Raw genomic sequence first — 26,566 nt, 5'->3', positions numbered from 1 at the left:
GTATACGGGAAAGAGTTGGGGGAGGGGGATGCATGTGTCGTGTTCGAGGAGAATAATTTAAAGTTAATGTATGCAATTTTTTTAAAATGGGTCCTCCGATACTACTGTATAAAAAATAAAAAAGTGATTTCCGGTTGATAAAGCTTTCGTTGGAGCGATCACGCCATAAATGCCACCATATTCTTTTGTGTAACATTAATACCGTCTGCAGGTCTGCTTTCTTTCACCATGTCTTGACATTGATAAATGTCTGCTGAAATACTATAACCTGATTCTTGATATACTGCGAACATTCCAGGCCTTTGGTCGTGTGCTTTATAAATTAAATTAAGCTTATGTAAAGCGATTTTAACTACGGCTGAAGAATGCAATTTTGAAAGTTGTTGTCGGCTTATTGTCTCTTAGAGAGCAGGATTAATCGACTTCATTAGCTGTATTACTGGATGCGTTATATTAGCCGGATATAAAAACAATCCTGATTTTCCAGCTCGTATATTGTAAAGGTAAATTTTTATATCTGAAGAATTGTTCCCTCGAGCGAATATATTCTGTAGTTTTATTTATTTGAGCCTTAATTTTTTATATAATTAGCCCGTCGTTAGCTTTTTAAATTATTTTTTTTTTTTACTTTTGTTGCTGTTAAATTGTTTAAATGTAGCTGTTTTTGTTTACTGCATCAACTTACAAAACATTTTTATCTGTTTTAAGTGTAATTAAAGTACCCTTTCAAACCTGACGGGCCGTATGGCAGATGAGTTAATGTTTGTTTTTACCCTTACTTATTAAAAGAATAACGGTCCGTGCTTTACCCACCTTGAGCCAGGTACCGATTACAGCTGGATGAACTCATGGGCGTTTCAGGTCTCACACCAAGCAACTGAAATCGAGACTTTCGGGTTGGTACTCTTGAGCTCAACCACGCCATGATACATGTAGCTATTAATCAGGATAGATCGTTGTCTTAAATCTTTCTGGCTTTACATGGTTTGATCCACCCTGTTTGGCTAGAGAGACGGCTTGATCCCTAGATTCTTTTATAAATTCTTCTTTGGTTTTTAAAACGCTGTTTCGTTAAAATAACGTAAAATGTTTAAATTATCTAGCCTACATATTTTAATCCATATAAAGCTACCCTTTTTTTGGGGTCTGCCGTTCAATCGACCAGATCTAGTGGACCTCTATTTTTTACACCCCATCATATAAAAGAATGGTGTGGTCAGTTATATCCCAATTCACCTAATGTGTGTAGGGTATCCATTATAGCTGGGTGTACTCAAAGACTCGACACTTTCAAGCTAGCAGTCGTGCATGTAATCGGTGTGTTTGTGCGTTTGTATGTGTGTCCACTGAATGTTTTCAATAGCTTCATTTTTGTTTTGTTTCAGTGAAGCTGAGTTCCAACTTTTTCATTTGTTCTGAATAACCGTCTTTGAATAATCATTTACATAAACAAAAATTCACCTCGTTAATAACGATAATGATTACTTCAATTAAAGTTGCACCTGTTCAATAAAAATCGATTTTTAATTACTTTTTTTTTCTACTTCTGCATTACAATTTTCTTCCTGTGTTTTGCTTACAGTTACCATACAGTTACCATACAGTTACCATACTTTGCCCGAGTCACAGTTTTCTGACTAATGTCGATATGTCACTAGATCTATCAGCCCCCCCCCCCCCCCCCCATTAATTTTACTTTCATTAAGGATTCCAATCAGAGTACTACTAGATCTATGTCACGGCCGTATGATCCATTACACGTTTCTATCAATGTTACACCGGACATATCCCTCCAACAACGTCGGTCATTCACGGACGTACGCGTACGATTCAAGTCACTTCATAAAAACTTGCTGTTGAGCATGGAAAGGATTAATATTCAGCCCAATTATTTGCTTTTGAAAGGACTCGTGGATGACAAAAACTCTCTAAATCGATTTTATTTTACAATGCATTAAAACACGGATGCGGCGCAAAGAGCTCATTTTATCGATGTATCGAATATTGACTGTAAACGCGGCTTTGTAAATATTTACGCTTAAGTGCTTTTACAAACCTTTTATCATTATAATTTTTGTATCCCTCCGAGTTCTCAGCGGGGGAAAAAACTTAGTTATTTAATTACATTTTATCAAAAACACTTTGTTTTATAGTTATTATATTTTACTTCATGTGAACATATTAACGTGAGCATGTTTTTTTTTTCTCATCGTAGAATTGCTTGTGTTGGCTCGACCTACTACATATGGGTCTTGATTTTGGCTTCATTCATATTTTTAAGTGCAGGTTCTATTGGCATTTAATCGTGCACGAATGCAAAGAGTTGACTGCGCTGTTACTATTGATGGGTAGTTTATGTCAATACTGAAGTACTTTTAAGCGTTCTTCAATACATTCTTCCTTAAAAATATTTACTAACGCCTCAACGAAAAACCTAACATGACCCCATTTACTAGTATTTTTGTTCTATATATAGCGACTATTTAGGGCGTACTCGGGTAACTCAATCTTCTTTTAGCGAAGTTTACTTTAACACTAGTCATAAAGTAAACATCCTCCCTCCCCCACCCCCTTCCCTAAGATGTTGCAAGTTGGTTTTGACTTTTGACCTGAGACTTCCTATGTAATTCGTAAACTCCCAGTCCTTTTTATCGGGGAGAATGTGCGTCTTTTTTTAAAAAAGTGAAATTCTTTTTTGATAAGTAATGTAACCTGTTTAGGAGCTTGACGAGGTAGAGTTGCGAACAGGCAACATGAATACACATCTTTGCTAACTACACGGCGGATAAAAATAGAACTTGGATACATTAAAGTTTAGGTGTTACAATGCATTGTAACGAAATGATATGTGTTAAATTAAAACAGTTGAATTTTAGAAGATCCGCTTTCTTGAATAGGAGGTAGATCTAGACAAAGGTTCTTAACCTTTTTGGGGGCACCGAATCCCACCAGTTTAATATGAGAATTCACCGAACCCTTCTTAATAGTTTTATCGTTTGCACTGACAAACTCCGATTGCAAATCGTATGAGTTGTTTGTGTGTCTATACTTCCGCCGAACCTCTGAGACTTACTTACCGAACCCCTGGGGTACGATCGAACCTAGGTTAAGAACCACCGATCTAGATATAATTTGTCCTTAGTTGAAAGGATTCTTCTTTGAACACCGGCAGTGTCCTATTGAATTGTTTTTTTCCCCTTCCGGTTTCGCTAATAATAGGGCAAGGATTCGGGCCATGCCTGAGATTAAAGCTAGGGTCAGGACGGTGTAAACAAGCCTATGTTAATGTCGCTATTAAAACGTCGCCTATTTAAATTACCCCTTTATCGCTTTGCAAATAATTTAACCGGCTAATTTACAATGTTTATTCTGTATCAGATTACAAAAGCGGATATACCAGTAAAATGTGTGCTCTGCAGTGTTTAGAAAGGCGCCGTTGCACAATACTACACGCGCTGAAAATACAGCATGCATATATTTTCTTACGAAAATCACGACATGATATAATCAAGCTGATTATTGTACACTTCATCATCTTTTCCTGTTCGTACCCAAGACACATGGGGAAGTTGAGTTCAGCTGTTTAAATTACCTCGACATACAAGGGGAAGGTAGTGTGGTCGGCACTATCTCCAGTCGCCTTAGTTTCCTTAATGTGAGCTTAGTACCCATCAGTGCTGAGTGGACTCGGGGATATCCTATTTCTTTAGACTCGAGCCCGGGATCCGAACGGGAGACTTTCGAGTTATTAGTCGTAAGCTCTACTAACCGATCCTTTCATCCATTTAAGTTGCTTGAAAAAAAATTCCAGCTTTTATTCCGCACACTTTCTGCATACATAGCCTATCACTACTGTGAAATGGCCTGTATTTTTTACCCCCGTGACAAACGTCTCATCCTACCATCCTGCATACATCTTGTATCTAGCCTATATACTTGGCTTCTCATTCCCACCCTCTACCACACCGCATCACTTAGCTTTATGGAGAGGTTCGGTTTCGTCATTGTGCTCTTTTAGGGGTCCACAGGAATGATGATGATGATAGGGAAAAATAAATCGTCTAATGTGTTGACAACTTTGGCTTGGATATACCCCCATAGACAGTAGACAGCGTCTTTTATTTCTATACAGACTGAAGACTTAACTCCGTTAATATAACAGCGATAAAATATGCGTAAACAACATCGCACTAAGTTATACGTAACTACTACGTTAATTCTTGATATGGCCGTTCAAATAACCTTTAGCTTGTTTTACATTGATATTTTCTCAAAACCTTTTTTTTTCAGTACTAAACATTTAGCCACACCAGTGTATCATGTATATACGGGGATATAAGCCCTCGGTATTAGTAAGCCGGTAGGTTGTATCTAAGCTGTTTTGGCTAGTAATGCTAAACTTGTCCTGGTCAAGGCCGTTATCCTAACCCTGACCTTAACAGTATAAAAAAAAAAAAATAAAACCACTATGTATAGTCTTAACGTTTTTTTTTTTAAAGACAGATATGCTAATTAACTGTTAAATTTTATTGTAGCCAAGTTGGTATGGAGTTTCCCATTCAGCAATAAGTAAGTTTAACTGTCTCATATGTCTTTGACTGTTGATTTTATACACTTAAGGCGCCTTCAGTCTTCTTTTACACAATATATAGAACATGCGTTCAACATGTTTTTGTTGTTCATAAATCAAGGGCGTTAATCCTAGGTTGTTTCCCTTTTGTTATGCACCTATATTTTTTCCACCCTCTTGAAAGAAACATCATAAATCTCAAGTTATTCAGAAATTTTATAGACTTTGGCTGACATACCAGTGAACACTTCTTACATGAAAGTATCTATTTATGTACAAATATTTCTTAAACTGATTGCTTTTCTAATTATATTTTTGTAGATAGCTGTACATTACTCCTTATATTCACTTAATTATTTAATTAACTCGAATGTATACTGAAGTTAAAGAGGGTTAAGGTTTATTGACTTAAATACAAACGTAATGCAATTCTAATTAAACTTTTGGTGATCCCATTCTTCTTGGAGGTGGGGGGGGGGTGTTATGGTTGGAAGGGAATCTGTAACGCAGTTTTCACGGAGAGCTAGGGCGGATTTCACCAGACAAGAATCGTGAGTTTTCTCCCCCTTGTGGTGCAGATGGCGTGACAATAGGGACAAATATGCTGGGCTTAACGGGGCTGTCTGGGACGGCTACAAGCTTCGTGTGCGTGTGTGTATATGTGTGGGTGTATGTGTGGGTGTGTGTGTATGTGACAATACCTGCTGTGTCCGGGCTTACTACACTATTGTTGTTTTCATACATGCTGTAACATTATATGTTTCGCAGTGCTTCTAGAAATATTGTTTTAATTATGTTCTTCTTTAGTAAAGGTATTATAATTTTCTAAAAGCACTTCCTTATCCGGTTTTACGCGCATTTAAAAAAAATGATGTTTATAAAAGAAACATGCTTATTGTATAATTTATATAATCAGATCCAAAATAAAATATCTGATTATGATAGTTTCATGCATTGTGTTCTCTTTAGTTACAGTTAATTGCTTTTCATCTACGTCATATTTAGAATTCACTTTCAGTCACAATTTCAGTAAACCCAGTAGTGTGCAGAGTTTCTTCCAGGCATCTCTTCACCCTCCCCCCCCCCCCCCCCCCCCGATAAAATTCTACCCCCCCCCCCCTCGAACGAAATGAAATTTATATAATTTATATAGAAAATATATACTTTTAACAGTGTCCGCCCCCCCCCCCCCCCGATGAAAGTCTAACCCCCCCCCACCGAAAATTTCAAGTGCCCCCCCCCCCCCCCCGGAGAAAAAAAGCCTGGAAGAAACACTGGTCGTGTGAGCAAAGGGGGCGGTCCGTCCCCGGTCACCCTCTTTAGGCCTACGTTTATGAAAATATGGGATAGATCCTACGTCACAGCTGAATTGAGTGTCCGTCCTTCTAAATGAGTTTATAGGCGGCCTATATAAGACTTTGATGTGAAGCTACGCCACAAAGTAAACATATCCCGCCCCCTTCTTGTTGAAGAATCCGCTAACTTGTAAATTTCTCAACAAGCGAGGAGATTGTGTAAACTGTCATTCGTAGTTTGCCGTCATTTTTTGAACAGAGTAGTGACTCGAATATTTCAAGACTTGATGGTTCCGTTTAGCGGAACAAAACTAGTATAAATTATAAATATATAACTGTGTCAAGTTTCACAATATCATTGTTTAAAATGTTGCCTAATGGTAAGCTTAAGTAGCCTATTTTCCCCAGTGACAAAGGTGGGATTTTAAAAATTAGAATAGTTCAACTCTCTGGTGTGAAAATGGCACCCTGAATATATTTTTTATACCCAATAGGCGTACAAATATTAAGCTAAGTTGTTAAAATATGAACATTACATTATTTATTTATATTGGTTAATGGTTATTTCTCACCGCTTATTTAAACAGCCGGCATTTTTTAAAAAAAACAGGAAATGAGGTAATGCACATCATTGTGCAAGAGTAGTCACCCTTTGTCCCTGTTAATTTGTTAAATCAATATCAACCCATCCTATATCTTCAACCCTACAAACTTGTAGTACGTATGTTAAGGGTATCGACAGGAACAGAACGGAAGTAACAAGATGGCGTCCTTATTCCATTAGCAGACCGCGACGTACGTGCCGGCTACCTCAGCCGTTACATCAGTGTTGTGTCGCCGGTCGTGCCCCTGTAGAGCCTGTTACGATTAGGTTTCACCTGTCTCTCACCTGTCTCTCACTGTCGCTTTCAGTTCACCTGTCTCTCACTGTCGCTTTCAGTTCACCTGCTGTTCAATTTTTGTCGCTTTCAGTTCCCCTGTTGTTCAATTTTTGGCTGCAAGAAACTGAAACGGTTCATAGTCTGACCTTACTTGACTGCACGTTTTTGAAAGTAGTTTTTTTTTCAGTTGTTTTACTGAACTTGCTGTTTGTTGAGTTTTTGTTTTTTATTTGCGAATTTAAAACAAAATAATTGACAAGCATTATCAAAACCAAAATGCTCTCTAAGGAGCGAAATCGTGAAATGCAACACTTTTTTAGTGTACGTGGTTCTCTGAAAGACGTGTACAAGGTGGCTTAGGTTTTTATTGCGAGCAGGTATACAGCAGGTATACAACTAATGCTTTGGGGGAACGTGCTCCAAGAGGCAATGCACCCCCCCCCCCCCCCCCGGGGGGAGATGCATGGAAGAAGCTCTGTTGGTTTGGTGTAGTGATTTCTGTTTGGTACCTCGTCATATTTAAATTCTCTATTAAAATAGCATGGCAAAAATCTGCTGCTATGTTGTTGAAATAACAGTATGTTGTGTCCTGTATATAGCCCGTCGTGTACTTGATCACAGAGATTGGAGCTAGTCGTAAATATGAGATACAGCCTATATATGTTTGGTGTAGAGAGTATTGGAGCTGTTGGTACCTTACGACGTTAGGGCCCTAATAAAACTGTAAACAAAGATCAGCTGATGCATATCTTAAACAGTAAATTCTTTCATGAATGGACCCCGTTCTGTACTTAAATACAGGTATATAAATCTAGTACTAACGACGTTTCAGGGTTCAGTTGCCCACCCCTCCTTCATGCTTTCAGGGTCAGTCTCCTATGAAGTAATGACTTCCCTGCCTTTGTCGTCTTGCGCCTACCTACAAGCCTACCAACTAAAGACGTTAATTCCTTCACTTAGCTGGACAATAAACAACCGCTCCTAGTTTTGTTTACTGCCATACTTCAGTGGTCCCAGCTACCTTTGCACTGAAGACCACTGTCACTGAAGACAGCTTTAACATTGAAGTGAGTTTACATGGCATTTTTGTTGCCTATAATTAGTAATCGCCTTATAACATCACACACCGTGGAATCAGTTATTAAAAATGTTGAGGTATTTTGCCAAAAAAGGTGTCTTGTCTTTATCAATGAGAGTTGATGTGTGCTATAGTAAAGTAAGAAATGCTTCAACGAAACGGTTAGATAGCGAGTCAACATGATTACTTACTGGCTAAGTGGATCGTTGCAAGTAGAACAGTAACAGCTGTAAACCATATCACAGGACATCGATATCTTGCAAACACTTAAGCTGGGTAGAATTTAAGTAATCAATCGCTTATGTATGTTAGTTGAATAACATTCATTCATATACTCCCTGGGCGTATTGAGTGTATTTAATCATATACATTTATTTCACGATTATAATTTTCAATGGTTATTGATTTTCCACAGCTAATAAATGTTAACAATATCAAGCTGCCCCCCCCCACCCCTAATACGCTTGTTGATGTCAGGTTATCACGCCCTCCCTCTTGTGTATATCTGTCTAACCGTCACATAGATTTGCTCACACAGAGTCCCCTTGACTTGCAATTAATTAGACCCGGTCTGGTGATTTTACAAGCTCTAACAATTAATTAAAGACGGCGCATCTCGTCATCCCCAACCTAACAACCTAGAAAATAAACCAAGGGAAATAATCGACGCGAGTTACCGTTCGTTTGATCCGGGTCCTATCGCCTGGGTGTATCCGTCACGATTTTCCCAAGCGAACGTATCAGTTGTCTAACTTGGCCGGGGCTTATCCCCCTTTGTCGATTGATTAACTCTGCCCACTGTAGCACGACGTGGGGTGTTGACCATTGAAATCTTACACCGTATTATCGCAGGCAGAGCTCGGTGACCACAGCAGGTGAACTTGTTTGCTCCAGTACTTTTTGTGTCCCGTGGGGGGGGGGGGGGGGGGGGGGGGGAGAAGAATATTTTGGCAACATCAACTGATTTTAAAATAATTAGCTGTATAAGATTGAATCAGCTTTAAGACTTTCCTATGTAGCCTACCCTATATTAAGACAATAGCCTATCAAATTCAAACTTCGTTAGGCTAAGAACAAAATATACTGCTCACACACGAGTTATTATAATATAGATTATTGTACAGATGTCCACTGGTGGTGAGCAACTGGTCAACGCTTCTCCCCTCTTCCTCTAACCCCCCCCCCCCCCTCACAAATGAGTCTTGTAAGCCCTTCAGGGTAGCTTTAGTTGTTTTTTTTTCTTTCCTTCTTTGCTTTACTACTTAACCACAATATGACTTGTTCATTTTCGGTAGTTTTCTATCACACATACCCTATAACGGCACCTCAATTTGGGTTTGTGTTAAGATTAGGACTAGCACTAAAGTTAATTATACCTATTACACATACATCATAAACTATTACGTCACCGCCTAGCGAGCGAGTGTACCAAAAGTCGTGCAGCATCGTGATCGTAAAACATGTTTGTAAACAATAGCCCACATACTCATCAATGGGTTTAAAAAATCACCGCGTAAACAAATAGGCCAAACTATAATGAATGAACATCAACACTGTTGGTTTACAAATTGACTGCTAGGAACAACACCGCCTGCCTTCCTAGTTCTTTCCCCTGCTTCACGTCACCAAGTAAACAGTTTCCCGACCTAGGTGGTCACGTTTATCGTGGCATCTTAAACATCCGCGGACCTATTTGTCCAGCGAATTAGTCCACGCTTCGTCCCACCCCTTCCCGTCTAGTACTAGACCTCTAGTTTGCTGTGGCCAGTTCATTGACTATTTAGTATTAAGAGCGTCGCCTTTGGACACTAGCTACCACTGGTGAAAGCCAAATGAATTTTAAGTTTGGCTCGATTTTCATAAATCAAAGTATTGTCTGCCACATTGGCTTAGAGAAAAATCTAACGAGTATTTTTTTGGATTATTTCTTACAGCTTGATTCCACAGTAAGTACTCTGTCAGTTTAGCCTATCTGCCTGTCATTCTGTCACTATGTGTCAATCTGTTTGTCAGTCTCTGTCTACATGCCCATCTCTCTATCCGTCCGCCCGTATTTTAATTAATAAGTAATAAACATATCTTATTTTGAATATTTTCAATTGCGCTTTACTTTCAACGTAGCCGGTGTTTACCGTTTGTAAATAAGTTCGTGTTTTAGCATAGTTGTTGTTATGATAATTTATAATTTGGCGTGTTAAACAGATCTATTCGTTACGCATATTTTGGTGCCTTGTATCTAGTATCGCCATACACAGTGAATTTCACCTTGTTTATCCATAACTAAAACTACATAATGTACACACATGCAAGATAACTAAACATATTTGTTTTATATTTACTTTTAACTTGACAATCTCGTTTCCTTAACAAATAGTTCTGAAAGGGAAAGGCTACAACTAATTTCAATTAGTTCTTGTGCAAGAAACTAAATTAAATAGTGGACAAAATAATAAGATGTGTATGTGTGAATATTTGTTGATAACATTTTCCCCTTATTCTTTTTTAGTCTATTTGTTTTGTAGTAATTATGTTGTCGTTCAAATGGCCATCATTCACATCCGGGGGGGGGGACTAAAATTTCCGGGGGTGGGGGGTGGACACAGTTAAAAGTATATATTGTCTATATAAATTCCATTTCATTCGGGGGGAGGAGGTAGACTTTCTTTGGGGGGCAGAGCCCCCCCCCCCCCGAAGTGATGCCTGAAACAAACATTGCACACATATATGCATCACATAGTAAGTCTTGTCTGACCCGTGTTTTACATATGTGTATGGACAGAACCTGTTACACATATGTATGTTGAATAAACCTGTTTGACATTCGTGTGATAGTCTGACAACTTAACCTGTTTCACATACGTGTGTTGATCGAACATGTTTCCCACATTGCTAGTGATAACTGAATCTATTTCACACACGTATGTTGAATTCACCTGTTTCTCATAGGTGTGATAGCTTAACCTGTTTCACATAGGTGTGTTGATTGAACCTGTTTTCCACATGCCTAGTGATAAGTGAATCTATTTCACACACGTATGTTGAATTCACCTGTTTCTCATAGGTAGGTGTGTTAGCTTAACCTGTTTCACATACGTGTGTTGATCGAACCTGTTTCCCACATTGCTAGTGATAAGTGAATATATTTCACACACGTATGTTGAATTCACCTGTTTCTCATAGGTGTAATAGCTTAACCTGTTTCACATAGGTGTGTTGATTGAACATGTTTCCCACATGCCTGAAGTCTAGTGTCAACAGAAGCCGCGGACATCTAAATTTCCGGTAGTCTACAATTTCCCTTAGCCCGTCGTATTATCGCACGTCCCACAATTCACCGCTCGTGGATAAAAGGACGATGGGAATGCTGTATTGATTCAACGCGTGCTTCTTCCATGCACTGTCACCCTGGTACCGACCGGACCCGACCCTACGGGGGTAGTGGTGAAAGAGGAGTCGAATTTAGGAGACACCCATCTAAAAGGACCCCTCCCCCACACTCCATAGGCAATCTTAGCTAAAAATAGGGACTCTCCCCCTTTCCCAGTTATTTTAACCCAGTTTAAACGACCTACTTTAAGACGCCAAAAAAGCTTTTACACGCGAAACATCTGTGGGGGGTATTGATTTTTCTTTCCATGCTTTGCCCTTTTTGTAGCATGTAAATTGAAGGTGACGATGCATGAATCGTTTCAAACAAAAGCCCCTTTAGAAAAACTTTTAAAAATTTATTTTGAAACATCCTGTATGCAATTTTGCATGCAAAGATTTCTTACACTTAAAACTCATTGTAAAAATCATGCTTTAGTCCGAAGACGCCTCACACACTAAAAAGATCGTCTTTAAAAAAAAAAAATCGATTAAATTTTTATCTTGATTATATCGGCGTTTCCGCGTTAACCCTTTGTTTATCGGATGGACAGAAAATTGCTTAAATGTTATTACTGACGCCAGATAGAGGATTATAATGTTTCCAACTACTAGGAGCTGTTTGATATAACTTCAAGCAGAGTTTCATCCAGGCATCTCTTCGTGTGTGTGTGTGTGCCCCCCCCCCCCCCACGAACGAAATGGATTTTATGAAAAAATATATATACTTTTAACAGTGCCCCCCCCCCCCCGAAAATTTCAAGTGCCCCCCGGAGAAAAATGATGTCTGGAAGAAACACTGACTTTAAGTCATCTCAAAAACTGAACGGTTTATTAACCATTTAGCCTATAAAGTGGGTTTTTAGTGTTTCTATAGAATTGCAACAGCATTAGGCCAACACTTAAACCCGATGAGTACATCGAAATACAAAGACCTGTATGATTTAACGTAGGCTCTAAAATCTGAAGTATCAGAAGTAATGTAGACCTCCTAGCGTCGTGTGCTACTCCAGCGTGCCAGTGCTAAATAAATTCTCGGGATCGAATCTAGTTCTAAAAAATATATATTTAGACAAAAAGATTGTCGACTTTTGAAGTATCATTGATAGTTAAGTCTCCCTGACTCCGTCGTCTGAAAAAAAATGTACGTGTACATAATAATATTATGAAATAATAGGCTATATCTTGACAGTAATAGCTAATCCCCATTTAAATCAAAGAACCGCATGTCTCCACATTCTAGGTAGATCTATGTCTACTCGAGTTTCTTCCAGGCATCTCTTCGGGGTAGAGTCTACCGGCCCCCCGCCCCCCCCCCCCCCCCCCGAACGAGATGGAATTTATATAGTAAACATATACTTTTACTAGGTCCGCCCCCACCCCGGAAAATGTAGACCGCCCCCCCCCCCACCCCAGAGAAAAAATTCTGGAAGAAACACTGATGTCTACATGATAACGTGATCACCACCAGTGGTGCGTTTTGTTTTAATTTTTTTTTTAATTGTTAGCTTAAGAACTAAAAACGGATTAAGTTCCAAGCCAGATTGCTGTTCAGGGTTCACAATGCATGTGTTTGTCCTAAAATTAAGAATGGTCGCGTGACAAGCAAGCTAGTAGACTGGAATCTGGTAGCAAGGTAGCAATGTATGAATGTGCTTGTCGTCAACTTTTGCCACTAGGCTACGCTCCCTCATGCCGGAAACATACTCGTCAAATTTACGACTTCCACGCGGAATTTTTAAGCGCCTTATAACGCAGGTAATCCACAATTAACACATATGCTAAACTTTTCGTCAGGGATATGATTTTCAACACCAGAACTAATTACATCGAGTTTTAAAGCCACACATACACACACACACGTACACACACATTCGTCTTCTCGAAATTATAGATATAATAACCAGAGTTTCTTCCAGGCAATAGCCCCCCTCCCCCCGCAGAAAGTCTACCGCCCCCGCAAACAAAATCGAATTTATATATAAAATATATAAATATATACTTTTAACAGTGACCACCCTCCCCCCGATAATTGCAAGTCTCTCCTTCTCCCCCCCCCCGGAGAAAAAGTCTGGAAGAAACACTGCTAATAACTACAGCCTTGTTTGGCTGAGCACAGACCAAAAAGTGTTCATCATTATTTTAAATGCAAAAAAAATGTTTCATCCAAACTCCCATTATCTCATGTAGCTCACACAAAAAAACCAGAATAAACCCTAAGTGCGTGACCTCGTAAGGTCAATATGGCCGGCTCCTAAATCCTAATGGAGCAATAAATTTAATTTTAAACTATGAACAATTTTTGTCGGAAATCCGGAAATTGGAGAAAGCGTAATTTCCGATAAAATTGGCGAATAGAGGAAGGGGCGGCGATCTTAATGACCAAAGAAGGTTTAGTTGTTCATCTTCACATTGTGCTCGGCTGTGTAGTAAATTGTTGACCACGCGATAATTGATCTAAAAATAGCACTGCAATGGCTGTCTAGTCTTCGCGATTGCCTCTCCTTGAGACACCCTCTATCTCCTCCCCCTCCCCTCCTACACGGCTACGGCACGACACCGTACGTCATTTAGGTGTCGGCCGGGACGCCGCCGTCTTGACAAAAATGACCTCTCGTCTGATGGGCGTCTCAAAGTGCTGTGGCCGCATCAAAGGTCGTAGTGACAGATAGGTGCGAACGTGATGCACACGAGTTACGCGGGTAAATTAAACACGGAGGTCATTTTAATGTATCACCGTCTGACGCCGGGTCAACGTTTAGGGATTAGAGACACATGGAGTGAGGAGGGGGAGGGAAGGGGGATAACCCGGTGTAATTTTTAAAATTAATTATCGCTTACGTTAAAGAATTTTCATACAGAAAGATACTAAGTTTTTTTTTTCTTTAATTATAACAGTTATTTGTGTTTATAAAACTCTCAGGACTGTTTTAGTTGATCAAGTTTAACGGTTACTATCTATTGAGTATATTATAGAAACTAGTTGTAAATGTAAAGCCTAGCCCCAAGCTTAACCTTAACCTTGAGGTTAAGGTTAAGCTTAGTTAACACACAAAACAATTGATTTCACAAACACACACACACAAGGCTATGTATTTCTTTTACAAATATTTTAGAGGATATAGGGTTTATTATATTATGATCTTGATTTCCTTTTTAAAAATATTTTTATGCCATCATTGCATGTTTTAGCAATATTGCTACATAGTGTTATTTTCCAAATTTAATCCTTATTTCATATATTTCTCAATATGTTGTTAAAGAACAACTACAAATTACCTTTTTTTCCAAATGAGTTAAAAAATTTAACTCATGGATTAAAGAATTAATTTATTTATTCATACAGAAGTAATATTAATTTTTTTTACCGGGAAAGCAAGTAGACAAGGAAACAAGACCTTCTCTATTTTAAAACTTTCTTACTGTAATAATAGGGCTGGTAAGTAGGTCACCAACCAGTTCTACGGCTCAATAAAACCTGCATGAGCCATAGAGCTGGTTGGTGACCTACTTACCAGCCCTATTCCCACTCCTGTTCTTAAAGATTCTACCATATCAGTATTGTAATTCCTATTCCTATTCTTATAGATTCTACCATGAGCCGTTTAGATCCCGCCTTCAGTAGGGTGGACCCCAAGAGGTCTGGCTTCTACACCTGGAGGATAGAGGTTGGTACACCTGTTATAGAACTTCATAGAAATTATACCGGTTTTATTCCTTAACAGATTTGTGTGCAGATGTAGACCCTGGGTAAAAACATGTATGACGACTTGACTTAATCCTCTTTACTCCTTGTGGAGCATAGAGCCTCAACCATAACCTTTCATCTTGTCCGGTCTCCAGCTGTTGATTTTGCAGTCTCCCAAGACATCCCTGCTGTCTTCAGTTCTTCAAGACCACTCTAAAAATATTTATTGTCTTTAATTTTTTAGGCTGAAAACTTGTTTTCATTCATTCCTATCAAGATGGTATAGTCTACATGTTTTATTATTTCTAAGCGTATAATTTATGCCTACCTATTTTGTTACTTAACAGATGAAACACCTATTTTACTATTAAGCGCATGATAATTTCTTCTATACCTATTTTTATTGTATTGTGTTTATATGTAAAAGAAAAATGACAAGAGATTTTTAAAGAAAAAAAAATGGAAGCCACAAATGAGATCATTGTATTTACAAAAACTATTATAAAATATAAATCAATGCTACATTTCTACAGTAATCACTCAAGTGGTATGATAAATCAATGTCCTATTGATGTTTTGATTGCTTTATGGAATGCAGTTTCTTGTAGTGTTTTTTTTTCCTGTTTTTCAGAATATGCAGGTTGTTCCAATAGCAAAAGAGTTTTTTGGTGAATTCTTCAGAGGTGACTCATACATTGTGTTATCTGTAAGTTGATGTTTACATTCATTTTTTTCTACTGTTTAAACTGTAGTAAATGTTGACATCTAGATTTACTCCTTTAGGTCCAGGTTTTGAAGACAGAGATTTTGGTAACTTAAGAAACATTTAGCTTTGGTATTTCAAACTAGATTTACTAAATATAAATTGTATGTTTATTTGATTTCAATTTAATTTGAATGTAGATTTTAGAAAATCATTCAACAATGAACATTTGTGGAGCATTAAATGATTGAATTAATACAATAAAACTGAAAGACTGCCAAAACAAAAACAACTTCTGTGATTTTTTGAATTAGAAAAAAATGTATAAATGAGCAGAGTGCTCTTTACATAAGTTTTGTGTAAAACAAAAGTCCTTTTGTATTCACTATTTTCATTTAAAGCAGGGAATGAACAATAAAACAGATCATAATGTACTGATTAGTAAATTGTTTGCATCAAGTTTCTAGCTTCAGGGGTGGGGGAGGTGTAGGGGTGTGAGCATTAACCAACCCCCATGACATGTTGAGTAATGGTAAATGTACCAGTTCTTGACAGCCACTTCATTCTCGTGGTGCAGTCATGGTATCAAAGGTTGTCTGCTCTTGAAGTAAAACCTTAATGGTTTCATGTGTGTGTTTAGTATAATTATTAAAAAAATCAGATTGTGATCTGAGCTTAAATAGCCATAAAACAAAACATTTTTATATTTAGGTCTATGACTGTTGTGTTTATTTAACCACAGCCTACTGTAGATGCACCAATCTGTTAAATATTATTTGAGATCAATTGTCAATGTTGCACCTAGTATATAGAACTATATATTCATGCATAGTACTGAATGATATACATGTATCTATTAGATTTGTATACATAGTTATAAATATTACACAGATTGTTACAAAATATTAGGATATCTGATAAAATTTAAAGTTATATCATTTTTACTTTCTCGTATATACGAAGTATAGAGAAAGTCTTGTAATCGTGCAAAAAAAAAAAATTTTTACAAATCTCGACGTTTCACACCTCACTGATACGGAAAAACATAATTTTGCAATCTTGTCCGTATGTCTGTGTGTCTGTCTGTGTGTCTGTGTGTCTGTGTGTCTGTCTGTCCGTGTGTAAACACGATAACTTGAGAACCGTTACAGCTAGGTTGATGAAATTTCATATATAAGTATTTTATCAAAATCGTAGATCCGTATCAACTTTTGAGCGATTTCCGATAACCGGAAGTGGTACTTTTCCTACTTTGAATTTTTCAAAAGCCTATAACTTGAGTACTATTTCAGATAGATAAATGAAATTTCATATGTAAGTAAAAGATCTAATTCTCTACCTTCTATCAAATTTTGAGTAATTTCCGTTGACTGGAAGTAGTACTTTACGCTACTTCCGATTTCTCAAAAAACTAATGTAAATTTTAAAAGTAATAATAATATTGCGCACCATTATGCGTTTTTTTATTTGGCGTTCACTTGGTGTGCAATTAATTTGTCTACGAGATTTTATTCTATTTTTAAAACTTTAAGTATTTAAAATGGATTAAAAATCATGTCTATAGCCCGAGTTCCCATCCCCTGTTATTTTATATAAGAATATTCGAGAAAGTTTAGGGGAGATCACTCCCGGTTTATTTAAGTTAATTTTTATAATACTTAAGTTTTACAATAATTAGTAAAGTATTTTATTTTTAACACATATTAAGTTTTATTACTTTTAAGTTTAGTTGGTTGTGGGTATTTTGAAAATACACATTGCAGATCCATATGTATTTTTTAAAAATTTACAAATATTTTTCTTTAGCATGTCATATCAGTGGGTTACATTTTATTCAATTAATATCAACAATTACTAGGGTTTTGAACTTTTATAAAATTATAAAAACATTAGACATGGCTTAAATATGAGAGAATAGTGGAAATATTGGAGAAGTTTCTGTCCCGTCTATATTATATAAATGTTGTAACTTGATGTAACCCTCATTATCCATGTCACAATTAACAAAACCATACAGATTGGAGAAGAAGGCAATGCTTCAAAAGGTGGTGTTGATGCACAGGTATTTCAATATTATGCAGGCTCACTGTTTTAAAAAAAATGTATTTACATCTATGCGTGTAGCTGAAAGCTCATGAAGAAATGTGTTTGGTTGGATTTTGTTTTAAATTTCAAAAACAGTTAAGTTACTTAACTGGCTTATCAAAAAGTTAAAACTCTATTTAAAAGTAAAATTTCAGCTTGAAGCCAACCAGGCATATCATAATCAGCAGCTGTAATTTTTTTTTGCTTGTTTTTATAACTTACCCTTGCAAAGTCAAAATGTATTTTTACATTTTATCTTTTAAGGATTTAAAATTACTCATGTTGGTTTTAATTAATGTGTGTGGAAATAACATAATGGAGTTTGTAATTAAAAAAAATAATTTTACTAGTTCTTTTTCCAGTCATTTGTAGCCTACTAACTGGGTTAGATGATTACGTTTGTGAGGGTTACTTGTATGCTTGTCTTATTGTTTATAAAAAAAATAACAGAAATATTTAAAATGCTATATTTAATTAAAAATTAATTGTAAATAGCAAGCTATATAATGCCCATGGAACAAAATGTATATCCAATATTAGTTCCTCGTTGAGCATAATTTTTTTTCTAGTGGCATAATAAAGCATTGATTAATATGTACAAAAAAAGTGGGATTGTACTAATTGACCCTTAAGGTTGGTGATGGAACTAGAACTTTTAAGCTATGTAACAAGTTATTTGGTTGAACGTATGGTTTATTGGAGATAATTAAAATATTGTTAATTAATTAATAAGTTGCATAAAATCCTTTCTGCTCTGCTTAGTCCCTCATTAGACTTTTGATACATAAATTATCTTTATACTCTCCTATTTATATTCAAACAGCATTGAGTCAGTAAACGTAACTTGATCAGGCTCAATATTTAAGAGATTAATTTGTTTTAAAAGCTAAAATTGTTATATTAATAAATTAAATAGTTCTTTCAGTAGTGTAGTTCCACTGTTAATGTTATTAAAAAAAATGTTATAAAAATCAAGATGTTTTTTCAAAGATACTACCTATATTTGTTTTTAAATATACCATAAATAATACATTGCCCAACACGTTGCTCCCTTTGTTTTCAACACCATTTGTCATGCAACATAATTCACAATTCACCTCTCACTTGATTGGTGTACTCTGTAATTCACACAAAAAGTTTGTTACATTATGTCTTTTATTCAAATTAGAAATATTTTTAATGCTAACATTAGATAACAAAGTGACTGTCATTTTTTGAAAAAAAAAAAATGCATATATTTAAGTCAGTTAAATATCTTCTTAGGCTGGCCTATGTGTTAAAAAAAAAGATAACACTGACATAACACATTTTATTTTTTTTAAATGTGTCTGTCATTTGAATGTCTGCAGTTTTCTGTGTCACTTGAGCTGGCGACATACCTTTAGATTTTATCTTTTGGTTTATTTTTACATCACTGCTATCCTAAACTTTTGTCTTTCATTTGAGCTGCCTCACAATGCAATACTATAATCAGGCTAAATTTATTATGTTTAAAATTTTGCAATTATCTTATCATATATTTCTCACAATCAATTTTGTTCATACTAAAAGTAGTTGCTAGTATTTTTAACAGTTCAGTTTCTGTTCTAAAATTATTTAAGCCTACTTCTAAATTTATTTAGATTATAGTTTCAAACTTTAACATTTTTCATATATGTAATATATTTGACAATTTTATTTTCTCTTTTTTTTAAAAAAATGTGATATTACACATAAGAAAACAAAATGACACTCATGAATTTTTTTAATTTCTTGTACCGAAGCTTTAAAAAGAAAACAATTTGTGACTTAGACCTAAATCATGTCCAATTATGAGTTATGTGTCAGTTATTCCTCATGACGAAACCTATATTAATTAGTCATTGTTTCTCAGTTCTTACCACTAAAGTATGATAATAACTGTTCTTACAATTCAGTTACTATTTATTTTTACCACTGAAGTATGTCATCAATTACCATAAATTCATTTAAATCTATATTTATTTAGTGAAAAAAAACTTCATAAGATTTTAGAAACAAAATGTTCAAGCTTCTATAATGCAGAACCCTAAACATTTTATTTACATTAATATTAAGGTGTGTAATGTAGTTCTGGTACTAATCTCCTTTATTTTTGTTTAGATAAAGGACACCAAAGGTGGACCCTTGGACTGTCATGTCCACTTCTGGCTTGGTAATGACACATCCCAGGTCAGTTTTTTAAATTGTTCTACCTTTCAAAACATGCAACCTTATTGAATTTTTTTTTAAATATCTTTTCCACCTTATTAAATAAAGGAAAATAGTTTTGTTGTCATATTCGTTAATTATATTATTTTTGCTGTTTTATTTGTGTGGTTATTTCAGCACTTAATGATACTTAAAATCTTTGGATGAAGCAGGCACAGCAGCTTGTAAATCTGTTAAATTCTCATCAGTATCAAAGATTTTTTTCTCTGTTTTTTTTTTGTTTTTGTTTTTCTTACACTTTGTCATGGGAATCCAATGAGTTGTGGTTTAGTGGAAGAGTATCTGATTGCTTAACTGAAAAGTCATGGGTTCAGTCCCTGGTCTGGGAATAAGTTGGTCTTCCTGTGTTCACCCATTTTGTTATCGTAATTGATAACATTCTGGGAATGTAAAGACCCCCATGCACAATACTGACCACTGCCCATTCATATAAAAGATCAGCTGTACTTATTTTGACCTACTGACTGTTATGTCTGAAATTGTAAATTTTTATTTTGAATTTAATAAACCTTTTCTCTGTGTTTAATGTTGTAGGATGAGGCAGGTATAGCAGCCTACAAATCTGTAGAACTGGATGATTTGCTTGGGGGTGCACCTGTCCAACACAGAGAGGTTGAAGGTCACGAATCCCAACGTTTTCTCAGTTATTTTCCTAATGGAATTAAGTAGGTTAAAAATTGAATTTTCTGATATTAAAAAATGTATTTTCATTTTTAAATTTTTTAAAAGTATTTACACTGTATTTTAGTTTTTTTTTAATGCAAAAGTAAAAAATAAAATTTATATTAGTTCTACATTATTTTTTTTACTGGTTAGCCAGTATGCAGTAAAAAGGTATCATCATTTTTTTAATATTATTTTTGAAACAGAATAAAATCTGGTGGTGCTAAATCTGGATTCCATCATGTGGATAAAGGAATATTTCAACCCAGACTGATTCATGTCAAAGGCAAAAGAAACCCCAGATTTTCAGAGGTGTGTGTGCATCTTTTTCAATTTTTGCATTATTTTTATCAAAATAGCAACAATTAGTAAAATAAACAAAAACCCCAAATGAAACCTGAATATTTGAGAATAAGAATTTCAATTTTATAAAATGATGTTCAAGCTCATTCAAATCTGCTCCTTAAATTATTGTATTGCATAACCTAAGTGACTTTAGAGTATGTTCGGATAAAATTTATAAATACATTGAAGCTTAATAATAATTTCTTACTAACCATTTGATTATCTCTTGATGTTTTTGTCCTCTGATCAAAATCCTTTTAGCTACCCATAATAATTTTAGGTCTGGTTAAAGCCCCAGAATTTATGAAGCTGTCACTAGTAGCAAGCAACCTTTAAGTTATTAGTTAAGTGGATGAGGTGCAAATATGAGTTAAGAGCTATCGCCTGTCATGCTTCAGTAGCAGAATTTTATTATTTTTATGCAATCACATTATCAAAATTGTGTTGATTTATTTTCCTTACAGTGTCCTGAAATAGACTGGGACCAAATGAATCATGGGGACTGTTACATTGTTGATCTGGGACAAGTTATCTTCCCTTGGCTGGGTGCAGAGTGCAACAAAACAGAGAAGATGAAAGTAAGGAAAGGAAAAAATTTGAATAAATTAAAATGCTTAACCTTTAGTTTCTGGTAATAGAGATGTCTTTGGCCAGAAGATGACCAGTGTCCTCCTGAGAACTTACTGCAATATGATACTAAAGGAGTCATAACTTTTGTAAATGCTATACAGATTTAATGTTGTAAATTTGTTTCATGTTATGGAAGTTAACCTTTTTTATTTATTTCTATGACAGACACTGGAACATTGCAGAAAGCTGAGAGATGAAAGAGGTGGCAAGGCCAATATTTTTGTTGTGGAGGATGGGCAGGAAGATAAGTTAGACAAAGATGCAAAGCAGGTACATTTAAATAAAATTGTTTTAAATACATTTTTCATATAAAATTAGCAGGCACTTACAAAGGTAGTCTACATCCAGATTTAAAAAGTATTTTATTTTAATACATAGTTTGATTTAACTCCCCTTAGTTACACAAAATGCTATATTTAATCACAAATAATGTCTTCAGTAAATATTTATACATATCTTTTTATCTTCCACGAAAAGTGCCAAAACTGTACAATACAATGCTAACTTACTTTCCTATTAGTTGCTGTTAGATATTAATATATATCCCCATTTTCGTGTTAAAAACCAATCATCATTGCATCTTTATCAATTTACATCATTTGTTTTACCGTACAATTCAAATTAAGCATTTGAAACTAACTTTATTTCAGCTGTTTGAGAAATATCTCGTCATTCGTGAAAGAAACAAAGTTAAGGGAGGAAAAGAGGGTGGTGATGATGAAGTCAACGAAAGACAAATCTCAGCCAACATTAAACTTTTTTCGTATGTTATTTCATCTTTGTTATTCGTGTTCAGTTTGTTGAAATGTTTTATAATGTTATATAATAAATAAAGTAAATTGGTACATTTTTTAAAAGAAAGTATTTTGTATTTTTTAAAAGTTATCAATAAGTAGGCCTAATACTTATTACTTATATATTTTGTTAAAAGAATTATTATAGTGATTTAAAAGAAGCCCTTATGCTTGTTGCTTGTGTATTTTTCAAAGACATGTTATGCTTATCTAATACTTACTTACAGTGGTGATGTTGGCGTATTGCATTAGTAATCTGTCCTTATTTTTCTTTAGTTGTCGTGAAGAAGATGGAACTCTGCGTATTCAGGAGGTTAAGCCTGGGCCACTTTCTAGAAAAGATTTACTCTCTGATGTAAGTGTCTAGCTTTTTATGTGCTAATCACTGATGAGTGTTGTTCATACTAGCGTCAATGCTAAGGATATAGCTATGCCAAGTTGGGTGAAAGAATTTGTTAATTTGAATCTTAAAATAATTTCCTTTTTAAATACAAAGATTCTCTTGCTGAATTTGAACATTTAATGAAGGTTCATATAGCTTTTAGATATTGTATTTTTTAAGAATCAAGGTGACCATCATCACGATATATGTATGTATGTATGCATCAAGCAACAAATAGCTTACAGATTTTATTGCCAATTAGTTAAATTAAAAAAGTTAATATGACTTGTGTATGGCACATTAAGCTATCAAAAGCACTCAGAGATTGATTTTTATTTCTCTTACTAAGTGATTGTTTTTATAGCTACAAATAGCACTGAAAGATTCTGCATGTGGTTTTAATGGTAGCAACATTGACAAAGTGTTTAGTTCAACATTAACAGGATACAAGTATCCTCAGACTTGTATAAAAAAAATTGGATTATATCATCATGAGTCACATGATGTAGTTGTACTTATTTTTTTAAACACTCATAAATTATGCTTAAAGGACACACTTAATTAGTTACAAGCTCATTAAAACATTAAAACAAGACAGTTTGAGATTACTTCCCCTGTTTTCAATTTAACCTTTATTATTCCATGTCTTTCATTAAGTTATACATATTTAAACCAAACATATCTAAAAGCTGTTTTTACTGATAGCCCTATCAGAAAGTTAGCAAGGTACGTAGGCATGCAAGAAATACTCTACCCTAGTACATTCACTCACATAAACTACTTTATGTACTCTCTGCCTCTTAATTTGTCTCTCACATTATTTATTACTTTAGATCAAAAACATCTGAAGAAAAATTATTTTTTAAATTTCAAAATAAAATGTTATTCATTTAACATGATTTTTTAAACAATATTAAACATTTTTATTTTTGTTTGTTAAGATTTGAACAGAAGCAACTATTCAAAACTAATAAAATTAATTAACCAGTTTTCACATAACATGTGATCAACCCTAGTGTTTATAAAGTTTATGTTTCCATAAACTAATTTAATTGTCAGTGCATGTATTGACTCTGTTTTCTCCCTTACCTATATAACATGCATTTAAATAATAGAAGCCTTAGTTGTTATCTTTAAAATTGTCACATTTATCTCTTTTTAATTTGCTTATTAATAAATGCAATTATCTATATATATAATTCTCTTCTTCGAGCCGTTAGAAAACAAGCTGCAAACGCTCTCCCTACCTCCCCACCCCTACATGGTTTTAGTGAGCTGTGTTCACTCTAAATGTTTACAAGCAGAGCCAACGATTTTAAACGTAGGGGGGGGAGGAAGGGGGGGGGGGGGGGAAGGAAGGGGGGGGGGGGGTTATGGTCCTTAACGAGCTACTAAGTTATAGTGTTTTAAAGAAATATTTTCAGTGTCAGCGTTGGTACTGTCGAATTCACAAATTATGAATTATTGAAAATTAGAAACAACTAAATAGCGGCGTATGTTATGCCGCGGGCCGGCTCGTTCATTATATTAAACTCATATGTGTATAGCAACTTTAATGATACTGTATTTTAAAAATAGCCCAAATATACTGGAAACATCTTGGAGACATTAACTGTACTTTTTTGCCCTATTTTCAACTTTATAAAATCTTATAGCCAAATGTAATAGAATATTAAATTAATCTAGGCCTTTTGTTGGTTATTAAAAGTATCAGCTGACCTCCACAAATAATTAAAATATTTGCTTAATTTGAATAATTATGTTTCAACTTATAAGACTATTGCTAATAAATTATATATTTATTTATGTGGATTTTTTTTTAACAGGACTCATTTATAATAGACAATGGTCCTTCTGGAGCATGGCTTTGGATTGGTAAAAAAGCTTCACCAAAAGAAAAGAAAGAAGCTATGAGAAATGCTGTAGTAAGTGAAGATACATTCAATTTTAATTAAATGAATTCACCTGTGTGGTAAATCTAAAAATAAGATAACTATTATTAGCGAGGAGTTTTATTTTATTATAGGTATTTTTTACTTCAGTGATCATAACTACCCGCAGTGGCGTAGCGAGGTCGGGTGTCACCCGGTGCGACACTTAATGGTGTCACCCCCCTCAGAGGCATAGAGACCCTTCCAAGGGACAAACTTTCAAACTTTCGATTTGCACCCCCCCCTCAAACTTTCGATTTGCACCCCCCCCCCCCCTCAAACTTTCGATTTGCACCCCCCCCCCCACAAGTTTTCGATTTGCACCCCCCTCGAGTTTTTCTCTATATATTTTGCTATTTTTTGCCTTGGTAATGTAATTAGTGATAGTATCAATGTATTTAAATGTACAACCATTAAGTTCCATTTCGCTAATTGCTGTATTAATAGTGTAATCCTTTTTTTAACTATTTTGCTACCAGTTATGTGTAGCCAATGTTGGTAACAATCTTGCTGATAGATTTCAATATTTAAAAAATTCCAACAGGGTTTCTTAAAAAAGAAAGGTTATCCATCAGACACAAAAGTGACAAGAGTTGTGGAAGGGGCAGAGCCAACAGACTTCAAGTGCCTATTCAAAGACTGGCCTCAACCCCCTCCCCCAGGCAAAGTTTATACCAGAAGCAGAATTGGTGAGAAATTCAAGTTGAGCTTCTCTTTTTAATCAAATAATGTCATTACAATAATTATGTTAATTTTTTTCACGTGTGTAACGACTTCTTTTAATAAATGTTTAGCAAGGACAGTCCAAACGAAGTTTGATGCATCAACATTACACTCTAATCCTGCCTTGGCTGCAGAAACTCAGATGGTAGACGATGGCTCTGGCAAAGTGGAGGTAACGTTACACATTTTAAATTTCGTATTTCATTTCAATCAATTGAATAATTTACAGCTTGAACAGCGTTTTCCCTTTTTTTTTAATTCTAGCAATGTTTATCAGTTAAAAAGGAGTTGAAAATTAAAAATAACAGGTTGAAAGGTCAGACTGATTAAACCCAACATCAATCATTAAGTAAATTCAGCAGAAAATATGTCTTACATTTAATTTATTAAAGAATTAAAATATTTCTTCTTCTTCATACTTAATTGTAATGTTGGAAGGGATTTCCTACAAAAGACTTAAGTATTTAAGTATTTAGCAACAATGAGCTTTACTTAGCCGACCACACAGAACTCTAATATTTAATTACTTAAACAGAGTTTCTATTTTTAGAAATATACTCCATTAATTTTTTTTATATTTCAATAAACATTTTTAGTAAGAGTTCATAAAAATTTTTTTTTATTTACTTCCAGGTATGGCGCATTGAAAACTTCCAGATGGTACCACTAGAAACAGTACACTATGGAGAATTCTATGGAGGAGATTGCTATGTTATTCTTTATACATATAATGTTCAAGGGAGAGAAGCATATATCATCTATTACTGGCTGGTAGGTATTATTAATAAATTTTAAAAATTTTACTAACTATAATTTTTTTTTAATTTGGGTAATTTATAGATTTTTTTGCAAATAGCTACCCTTTTAGTGTTAAATATCTATTGGAATACCTCTCAACAATTTGTTTTTGGATATATACATTTGTAATGTTCAGACATGATGTTTTTTTATATTTCCCAGGGTTTGAAGTCCACAGCTGATGAGCAAGGTACAGCTGCTCTTATGGCAGTGCAGTTAGATGATAAACATCATGGTGCTCCTATACAGGTTGTTAAAAAATTAATTGATAACATATTTAGTAAAATTATTCCCTCCGATCTCTGTGTAATTTATTCAAATTATCACTTATATGATGATCTGGATTACTCTACAACTACTGATGTAGAAAAATTTTCAAGTAACTTCCATTGGTTATGGCATTGA

At 35.1% G+C, this 26,566-nt stretch overlaps 1 protein-coding gene across 3 annotated transcripts in view; it reads left to right on the top strand.

The window, feature by feature from the left end:
* Positions 1-26,566, top strand: part of LOC131944718 (advillin) — a 37,682-nt gene that overhangs the window by 4,659 nt on the left and 6,457 nt on the right. Inside the window, exons 1-16 of one of the 3 annotated variants that reach the window (XM_059305510.1) lie at positions 4,541-4,569; positions 14,779-14,858; positions 15,510-15,584; positions 19,788-19,856; positions 20,430-20,560; positions 20,765-20,870; positions 21,368-21,481; positions 21,699-21,803; positions 22,184-22,296; positions 22,604-22,682; positions 23,415-23,435; positions 24,536-24,634; positions 25,185-25,329; positions 25,435-25,535; positions 25,997-26,134; positions 26,324-26,410. In XM_059305510.1, the coding sequence (XP_059161493.1) occupies positions 14,787-14,858; positions 15,510-15,584; positions 19,788-19,856; positions 20,430-20,560; positions 20,765-20,870; positions 21,368-21,481; positions 21,699-21,803; positions 22,184-22,296; positions 22,604-22,682; positions 23,415-23,435; positions 24,536-24,634; positions 25,185-25,329; positions 25,435-25,535; positions 25,997-26,134; positions 26,324-26,410 (1,455 nt within the window). In that variant the 5' untranslated portion in view covers positions 4,541-4,569; positions 14,779-14,786. Of the gene's footprint in view, positions 1-4,540; positions 4,570-14,778; positions 14,859-15,509; positions 15,585-19,787; positions 19,857-20,429; positions 20,561-20,764; positions 20,871-21,367; positions 21,482-21,698; positions 21,804-22,183; positions 22,297-22,603; positions 22,683-23,414; positions 23,436-24,535; positions 24,635-25,184; positions 25,330-25,434; positions 25,536-25,996; positions 26,135-26,323; positions 26,411-26,566 lie in introns of those variants that run through there. The other 2 variants (XM_059305509.1, XM_059305511.1) reach the window with 2 other exon arrangements.

This window comes from Physella acuta, unplaced genomic scaffold (assembly GCF_028476545.2).
Source record: "Physella acuta isolate Inbredline_101_S28 unplaced genomic scaffold, ASM2847654v3 ptg000505l, whole genome shotgun sequence".
In the NCBI taxonomy this organism is placed as follows: domain Eukaryota; kingdom Metazoa; phylum Mollusca; class Gastropoda; family Physidae; genus Physella; species Physella acuta.
Note: the sequence above shows the minus strand (reverse complement) of the source record. Positions and strands in the feature narration are given on the sequence as shown.